Here is a 9292-nt window from a genome sequence, read left to right as displayed (position 1 = left end):
TGCTGTGTATCTCCTATGCACAGGGGGCGCTCAACCACACATGAACGTCAACTTTGACTTATACACCACGTGACGATTTCAAAACCACCGGGAAAAATCACAACGGAGTTCATCGTAGCGTGAAGTTGTTGCTGTTTTGTAAAATGGTGCAGGAATTCCATGTACTGAAGTGCTATTCTTGTGAGGCATTCCAAGTGCAACAGGTAAGACTGTGGTATGTTAGCAAGCTAACTGAGCTATAATGAAACTGCTATAATAATGAGTCTACTCAGTCTAATCCAGATTAGTGTGCAAGCTAACAGCGATGGCTAAGTAGCTAACACGTATGACTGTTTGCAGGTCAAAAAGAGCAAACAATGGAATTGTAAGATGTGTGGAGAGAAGCAGTCTATTATCAAGGTAATATCATTACAAACAGATAAAGAGCCATAACCACATTTTCTTTTTTAACTAACATAAACACACGGTTCTCAAATGTCACGCATTCGCAAGCATTTCGATTATTTCTCACGCTGAGAAGTAAGGTAAGCAATAACTTGTCCCACTATAAATATTTACAGTTGATGGTAGTCTCGAGTTATACATAGTTAAAAGTAAACCAATCAGAAACATCACCTGTACCCTACCACCAACACAGAACAAACGTTGATGTACTTGGTAATCTCACGCCAAACCTTTGAAAAGTCGTCTAAATCACATGTATATTTGGACTGAACTGTAGGTGTTCGGCCGTGGCTCAGGTGTTGACTGTCGACGTCATGTGCAGAAACTAAACACCAGGCGCGGGGAGATTCTGGAGGATCAAAACCAGAATGCTTGGTTACGATGGTAAGACCTTTAATTTCAATGATGTTGAGCTTTTTATGACTTGGCACCAAAGCAAATCTGACAATTATTTCGCGGTAGGCTACATCTGATTATGACTTAGCTGTTGGCTGTAATAACTTGTTGTGTGTGTGTGTGTGTGTGTGTGTGTGTGTGTGTGTGTGAGCGTGAGCTAGGGAGAACACAGGAGAGGAAGTTGAAGGGAATGAGCTGGGAGACAAGGCCCAGGAACATGACAACCACACCGTGAGTTCTGTGGCCATAAACATGAATCACTTTGCTTAATATAAGTAGTTTGATATTCAGATATCCCACAATATACTACAGTACCATGATCAGGTACTACTGACAGGTTTGTTTTTAATTGTGGGTGGGACAGCTTTTTTCACGACTGAAGATGTCTGTTATACCACTAAGTTTTCTTTATAAAAAAGTGGGGGTCAGATTTGCCTTTCTCACAAAGAGGACAATGTTGGAAATAGCTTTGCCCTTGACCAAGAGTTAGGGTTTGGATGACATCAGATGTAATGAGATTTCCTTGTTCTTCAGGTGGTGGACATTCAGAGGAGTCGCTGGAGTAAATACCTGCTGAACCCTTCAGGTGTTCCCAGTCCTGAGGAGGAGGGAGAGGAGGAGAATGTTTCCATGGACAGGAACCACAGTCCTGCCAGCAGAAACATCCGGTACGTCAAGTCCATCTAGTGATGGGTTCCTGCGAGGGTTCCACTGGGGATTATCTGTTTCAGTCATGGATCCACTGCATGTGTCGTAGCAGTCCACAACTGGCTTTGAAGAACTTTATCAGGTCTTGGTGATAATGAGCGATAGATTTTTTTAAATTACTTTGTTTTCAAAATATTTTTTCACAAACGTTCCACACGCAGTGAGAACAAAAGAGATGGAATAACTTTTTAGATGTAAACTTTAAAGAAAAATGTTTTGGAACCTTTGGAAATGTTATTTTGGAACATATCTCGCTGTGATATATAGTTTTTATTGTTGCTTGTTTTTCTACAGGTACACTTGTACTTATAGCGCTTCATGTTGTTTAATTGTAACTTTTTTAACTACATGCTCTTATGGTTCTTCCCTTTGGCACTTATTTTGGTTGTTCACAATATGTGCTTTATGTTTTGGCTACTCGCAATGTTTTTGGGGCTAACTTGTTGTTATTATTAGTGACCTATGCACTTTGTAAAGCTCTCCCTTGGAAGTTGGTGTGGATAAAAGTGTCTGCTAAATGAATAAATTTAAATATATTTTAACCTTTCAAAACTTTAATCAAAAATATTTTTTCAACCTACCAAAACGTAAAAGGGGAGGAGAGAAGCCTAAAACAGAGTAAAGCAGAGCTGAGTACAGTAGTAAAGTCCTCAAGTAGGCCTACTCATTGATTATGCAAACTTTTGTTTAGAAACCTTTTTTGGGGGGGGGGAACATTCAACCTTTAGAAACTTTGTTTTAGAAACTTCTGTCCAAAATATAAATATGATTTTTGTAAAGAAACTTTTTCAGACTCAAAATTATTATTTCTACCTTCCAACTGTCATGAACGTGTCTCTATGGGTTTTATTGAATTGTTTACCTTTTCTTCTGTTTTACCTCCATGGTGGGACAGGAAGAGGAAGAGAGGTCGAGGAGGAAGTACTTATCAAACTAGAGAAGAACACAGAGAAACTTCCCATGGCGATTGGAGGACTGCTGGGAAAAAGGTAATCCCTGCTCACATCTTCTAAGACACATCCACCAACACGCACACCCACCAAGCATCATTCACACAGCTACACAAACACACTGCACTCACTATCTGTCAGAACACGCACACCCACCAAGCATCATTCACACAGCTACACAAACACACTGCACTCACTATCTGTCAGAACACGCACACCCACCAAGCATCATTCACACAGCTACACAAACACACTGCACTCACTATTTGTCAGAACACGCACACCCACCAAGCATCATTCACATAGCTACACAAACACACTGCACTCACTATCTGTCAGAACACGCACACCCACCAAGCATCATTCACACAGCTACACAAACACACTGCACTCACTATCGGTCAGAACACACACACCCACCAAGCATCATTCACACAGCTACACAAACACACTGCACTCACTATCTGTCAGATGTGGATATGGGCCCGCTCTTCCTTTCAGTTAGATCATTTAGAAGTTTCTATCCCTTCTTTTGCTCCTCTGTTCATAGACTGTAGCACACCCCAGAACATTCCCCAGCTCATCTGCTACAGCCGAGGGGTCTGCTTCCTGCAGGTCTGCCCCAGCCCGTACTAACCCTAACCCTGGGCGGGCCACCAGCCAACCGCCACCTTCAACCCCAACCACCAGCCAACTCCCTTTGAAACCTGCTGTCCCCAACACACTCAATACCAGTTCTTGCCGGCCTGTATCTTCTGCTGACGCTGCAGTGTCCAAGACGTCTAGGTGGGCCCAGTTCCTGACCAGTCCCTCACCAGAGGAGCAGGAGGAAGAATTCCTCAGCCAGCATGTGGACAGAGATGGAGATCCAGTCCAGGACTATACCAAGGCTCCTGCTACACTGCCAGGCTGTGCTAGCTCCTCCCTGGGTCATAACTCCTCCTCCCTGGGTCATAACTCCTCCCAGCTTGCTAGCTCCTCCCTGGGTCATAGCTCCTCCTCCCTGGGCCATAGCTCCTCCTCCCAGAATGCTAGCTCCTCCTCCCTGGGTCTCCTCCCAGAGGATGGGTTCTTGGGGAGGAAGTTAGGGAGCAGTTTCAGCAGACTGCGGTCCACTTTCAGCCTCTGTGGGTTTGGGGATGTCACTCACGGCAACCGAGGCCCTGCCCCCGTAGCGTTACATCAGAGGGAGGAGACTGTCTGTCATCAGCCGCCGCCCACCAAGAGGCCATGCCCCTCCCTCCCTGCCGCGTCTCTTTTCAACACGGACGAGGACTTCGATGATGCGTTTGAACTGTGACTCACTCACCAGTCTTGGTCTGAACTGTGACTCACTCACCAGTCTTGGTCTGAACTGTGACTAACTCACCAGTCTTGGTCTGAACTGTGACTCACTCACCAGTCTTGGTCTGAACTGTGACTCACTCACCAGTCTTGGTCTGAACTGTGACTCACTCACCAGTCTTGGTCTGAACTGTGACTCACTCACCAGTCTTGGTTGTTCATGTGGGTGATGTTTGAGACTTAACTGATTTCCATGAAAACAGACATGACACAACAGAAGTTTCTTTTGCTGAAGTGTTTTATTGTGTCGAAACAGCAGAAATAACTTCAGTGTTAGACAGTCATAGTTATCATCCCTTCACCCGGTTCCTCTGAATGGACAGAACATCACATCTGGCAAGAAATACTCTGGATAAATGTTGTAAGGTTACAATAATAACTAATATTAACTTGCATTGAGGACGCTTTAACAGATTCACCATTAGTAATGAGTAGCATATAGTTTGTTTTCTCTTTCAAATCCAATTCATAATAATCTAAATATGTTGTTAAATAAAACCTCTTCTACCATTACATATCAGAAAGTAGATGCAGAAACATGGTAATAATGGTTAATAGTAATAATGGTTGTCAGTATGAATAGCAGATCAAATACTGTGCTAAGCAATGTTAATACAACCATATAGCAAACAACTGATTCAAAGTTATGTCAATATAACAAACTACGATTATTAGAGTAATAGACATGGCCAGTGTGGAGGCTGGGAGGGGCTTGGGGAGGCAGGGTGATGATGGGAGGGGCTTGGGAAGGCAGGGTGATGATGGGAGGGGCTTGGGAAGGCAGGGTGATGATGGGAGGGGCTTGGGAAGGCAGGGTGATGATGGGAGGGGCTTGGGAAGGCAGGGTGATGATGGGAGGGGCTTGGGAAGGCAGGGTGATGATGGGAGGGGCTTGGGGAGGCAGGGTGATGATGGGAGGGGCTTGGGGAGGCAGGGTGATGATGGGAGGGGCTTGGGAAGGCAGGGTGATGATGGGAGGGGCTTGGGGAGGCAGGGTGATGATGGGAGGGGCTTGGGGAGGCAGGGTGATGATGGGAGGGGCTTGGGGAGGCAGGGTGATGATGCTGGAGCCTGCTGGTGCCCTACTTGGGCTGGGCGGGGGGGGGTTTGGAGTAGTGGATGGTGTCCAGGGCGGAGCCGATGTCAAAGTTCTTGGTGTGGAGCAGCCGGGTGAGCCAGCCTCCCTCGTCTGTGAAGCCCATGGACAGCATCTGGGACAGGGACTCCACCAGGCGGGGGTCTGCATCTACACACACACACACCAGGAGGTCAGAACTACTGACTGTGGCCTCACACTAAACTGTTACATTTGTATTCATCTAACATGCGCCTTCATCCGAAGCAGAACATTATCAAGGACACGTTAACGGATTAAAAATAAACAATGTATTTAAGTAGTTAGTGCCAAGGAACTGTCTGTATTTTACAGTGCAGACAGCAGTGAAACAGTAACCAAATCTCTAGACTTCAGCTTTACAGGTTTCAGTTCACAAGCCGTGCAGTCGGTACCTTGAGGGAGGTGGGGGTAGACCGCGGCCTCGCGCAGGCCTGTGGGGCCCTGGGTCGGGGAGGGGGAGAGGGGCCCCGGGGCCTCCAGGGGGCCCTCCAGGGGGCCCTCCTCTCCCAGCCTGAGGGACTGCAGTTCCCCTGTGGAGGGGTCCACCTCCTTGGAGCTGAGGTGAGTCCACTCCTCGTCCATGGTCGTGTCCCTGCCGCCCTGCGCATGCACAGAGACCCGCGTTACCACGGCGACCTTCCAAAACACGCATGTTGTTGGTGGTGATTGGTCGTTATGACTGGTGTGGTGATGGGTGGTACTGTACCTTAGCCCCGTTGCTTGGACCCGCGTCAGTGCATAGATGGTCCACCTCCATGTCACCATCTGTGCCCCCGGTGCTCCCAGGTCCCCCTGCCCCTGCATCGCTCCTGGCACTAGGGGGCCCTCCGGACGCTGGAGGGGTCACCTTGGTCCTGCGGCCCTCGTGCTCCACGTCGATGTCCACGTCGATGCCTGGAGAAAGAGCAGGGAGGATCATGAACAAGGTAAACATCACAGCATCGTCAGCAGTCCTGGACGGCATGGCGGCCATCTTAGCCAGCAGAGGTGGGCTTACCCAGGGGACTGAGCATGGCAGCCACGCCCTCGCCTATGTTCTTCAGGAAGTCAACGTTGGCCTGGACCAGGGAGGCTGCAGACAGGCCTGGGGGGAGGAAACAAACCCCAACAGGAACGGTGAGATCTAATGTTGAACCATGATGGAGTGATTCATCAGTGTTGGGCCAGAGACATCCATCCAGACCTCGTGCTCAGGCCTCTCTGGTGGGGGAGTGTCGGGGCGAGGCTGGGGTGAGGCTGGGGCTTACCAGAGGGAGCCTGGCCGTCCTCAGCAGCAGTCTGGTCTGTCTGAGAAGGGGCCTGGGTTTCACTCGGTCCAGGCTGGGTTCCAGAGGGTCCAGGCTGGGTTCCAGAGGGTCCAGGCTGGGTTCCAGAGGGTCCAGGCTGGGCCTGGTTCTGCTGGGCAGCGGCCCACATGCCACAGTGCCTCATTTTCCTCATCCACTTCCCCCGAGGGAACCACTGACACCCAAACACAGAGCGCCCATTAGGAGCACTGCCACACACTCTGAACTGAGCTTTCCACAGTTCCAACACACGTTTCTACCCATCACACCCTACGATAGCTTGTTTCTGAGCAATTCTTTTAACCTTTTTTAGCCTCACCTCAAACATGTTGAAGGGGTGCCAGATGGGCAGCAGAGCGTGCTCCTTGTGCAGGCCCTTGGCCTGGCAGGGGGAACACAGGTCGTAGTCGGGGCACACCGTACACTTGAAGCGGGTCCCGGACACCTGGCCCTCACAGCCGTCACACGTCACGTTGGGGTGCACCACGGGGGGCCCGTGAGGGGGCGGGGGGCCATGTGGGTGGCCGTGGGGACCCCCGGGAGGAGGGGGGAAGGGGAAAGGGGGGACACCCCCGGGGAAGGCGTGGAGGGGGAAGTCACGTCGATGCTCCTTCCTCTCTGTGGTAGAGCGGGAAACGCAGGGTCACATGACACGAGCGGAGAGATATTGTGAATGCAAATACATCACGCTGCAATACTGTAGACAGGTCAGAGTTCACGGCTGTTCTTAGTAATGCTCTTCTCTGTTACTGTTATGTGACCTACTAGGCTCCTGTTTTTCCAAGAAATTTATTAGAATCTGATCCCACAGGAAACTGATATGTGTGTATGTGTGTGTGTGTGTACAGGCAGGCGTTAACGCTACCTTTAATGAAGAGGCGAAAGGTGTCGTCCTTGATGCAGGTGAGCCCCATCATGAGCTCGTCATCTGTGGAGAAGGCTATCATGTCCCCGTCCTCATCTGGAGAGGTAAACACACGCCGTCACGTTCTGCTCACCTGCCACTCCGCCACCCCACCGCTTATCTGACAACATCACCGTAACTGTGCAGGGAAGGACTCGGCATAAACAGATGATGGTGACTGCTTTTGTTTTTAATCCACAGATGAGCCCATTATCTCCATGGTCATGGAACAGTGTTGCCCCATAAAGCCTGGTCAGCTTATTCTGAAGTTAGTTGATGATAAATTCATTCTGGAATAGCTCTATGTTCAACTGAGAAAGATTAGGTTAACTGATCCTCATTCTGTCACTGAACTGTGGGTTACTCTTGAGTAACACATGATGTATATTGCTCATGAAATCCCTTTCATCATGTCTGACCAGGTCACAGGTCAGCTTGTGCAAATGTGTACTAAACTGATTAGGCATAGTAAAACATTTTTTCGTAACTCTGTTTATTTAAAACACTACAGTAAGTCTGGAACCTTATGTGACTATATCTCTCTACAATCTCTTTACTTTGAAAGTGTAAACAGGCTTCTTATTTTTCAGGACCACTGTTGCCAACAACTTTCAGGTCAGTCCAGTGAGTTTGTTCTCAACGGTCCTCTCACGAGGTCTGGGAATGTTCTCATTCTCCTGTTTGTTTTTCCATGCCTGTTTGCTTTACTAAATACACAGAGTTTGTTTTAAGTTTCCAAGCGTTCTTATATAGAAGAGGGACAAGACTCATTGATTTATGTCACTGAGCAGGTCGAACGGTCGAATCTTTTCAGGAAAACAACAAACCCAACAGGCTAGTAGGCCGCACCATATAATTTACCGACTGACACAATGACACACGCATAGCTGACAAATGTTATTTGAAGAAACTCATTGGCAAATTACCGATTGGTACACCTCCCTGAAATGTCATGGGTTTTCAGTGGTTAGAGCACTTTACTAAAGATCAAGAAATTGCATGTTCAAATCTCGTATGTAGCGTACTAAACTAAATGAATCACCTAAATTGTCATAATCCAGTAATAAAACTGTTGGACACGATTCTTTGAGTTTAGTGTTGCATTGCAAACTCCTTTACATTTTGTGTTGTGTTTTTTTCTCTCTAAATTTTAACAACTTTTGTTATTGCCCATCATGGACAGCTGTTGCTAACAACGTTAGTATTCTTTAGTTAGGTATTGGTGCACAGTGCGCACTGCGCTCGCCTTTCAACAAAAACACGGCAGCGTCGGAGCGCAATTACAGATAGGCCTCAATTTGCATAGTTTAAATCTCTCCCCTAGTTTCCGGCACAACCTTTTCTATTTCTGTCATTACAAATTCATCGACACTGAAAACAATATAGACCTTACCTTTGTAGAACATTTGGAACGCAATATTGCGCAGGTTGGAAAATACTTCAACCACCTTTCTGTTAAGATACTCAAAACTCGTTGACACATCCTGGTCGACAGCAAAACGCCGGATTTCTTTCGGTGAATCTTCTTTCCCAAGAAGATAGGCTTTGACGGTCATAGACATGGTCGCTTTTTTCCACCTCTTCGGTTTGTTGCGCAGTTAAAATGTTAAAGGTCTGCCTGATCAGCTGTGAACTCCCTTTCGGTGTCTTGTTGTCTGTGAAAGCAGTTCCGTGTATAAGGCTTATATCGTCATGTGCGATAGTTATGGCGCAGCTTGGCCAATCAGAAGACGCACAGGGACTTGGGGAGACTTTAGGGGAAGTCCAAACGAAAACAGGCACTGCTCTGCTCTGCTCCTTGTATTGGACGCAATAGCGATGCAACCAGGCTAATATAAACACACGCGTGGTAAACGCCACGAACGTGCCAGTGGAAGGTCGAGGAATGACAAGGCACTTTCCACGGGGAAGTCCCTATGAGATCACTGTCACAAGAAAATAATTATTTGAGGGACTCTTAAGTGACTCGATTTTAACCCAAGTAGTTTGTCTAATAGATCATGTAGCTTAGTAGCCTATACCACTTTCTAACCAAGTCTACAAATTCATCATCAGTTTTAGGCTATAGCCCAACAGCAACGGGCACACATACACAGACCATTTAGTCAACAGAACAGCGATCAACTTCTTTACATGATACTGA

General features: G+C 47.5%; 2 protein-coding genes across 3 annotated transcripts; one reads left to right on the top strand and one right to left on the bottom strand.

Moving 5' to 3' along the window:
• The first annotated feature begins 79 nt into the window (after positions 1-79).
• Positions 80-4366, top strand: LOC124489049 (MRN complex interacting protein). Of its 2 annotated transcripts, none has more exons than XR_006958749.1 (7): positions 80-203; positions 340-399; positions 722-828; positions 992-1071; positions 1375-1508; positions 2444-2537; positions 3049-4366. XR_006958749.1 is itself a non-coding variant. In XM_047051673.1 (7 exons), exons 1-7 carry the CDS (start codon positions 144-146, stop codon positions 3796-3798), a joined length of 1275 nt encoding a protein of 424 aa, XP_046907629.1. In that variant the 5' UTR covers positions 80-143; the 3' UTR covers positions 3799-4366. The 2 variants fall into 2 exon arrangements, 1 of the variants encoding a protein (XP_046907629.1); XM_047051673.1 differs by having other exon boundaries at positions 1002-1071.
• sqstm1 (sequestosome 1) lies at positions 4063-8865 on the bottom strand. The gene is made up of 8 exons (XM_047051672.1): positions 8543-8865; positions 7111-7206; positions 6565-6863; positions 6207-6420; positions 5957-6043; positions 5666-5853; positions 5352-5559; positions 4063-5088 (listed from the first exon to the last, which is right to left on the bottom strand). The coding sequence occupies exons 1-8, from the start codon at positions 8709-8711 to the stop codon at positions 4925-4927; spliced, it is 1425 nt and encodes a 474-aa protein (XP_046907628.1). The 5' UTR covers positions 8712-8865; the 3' UTR covers positions 4063-4924.
• Positions 8866-9292: the final 427 nt, after the last annotated feature.

The sequence above is a fragment of the Hypomesus transpacificus genome, unplaced genomic scaffold, assembly GCF_021917145.1.
Source record: "Hypomesus transpacificus isolate Combined female unplaced genomic scaffold, fHypTra1 scaffold_166, whole genome shotgun sequence".
NCBI classification, from domain to species: Eukaryota; Metazoa; Chordata; class Actinopteri; order Osmeriformes; family Osmeridae; genus Hypomesus; species Hypomesus transpacificus.
Note: the sequence above shows the minus strand (reverse complement) of the source record. Positions and strands in the feature narration are given on the sequence as shown.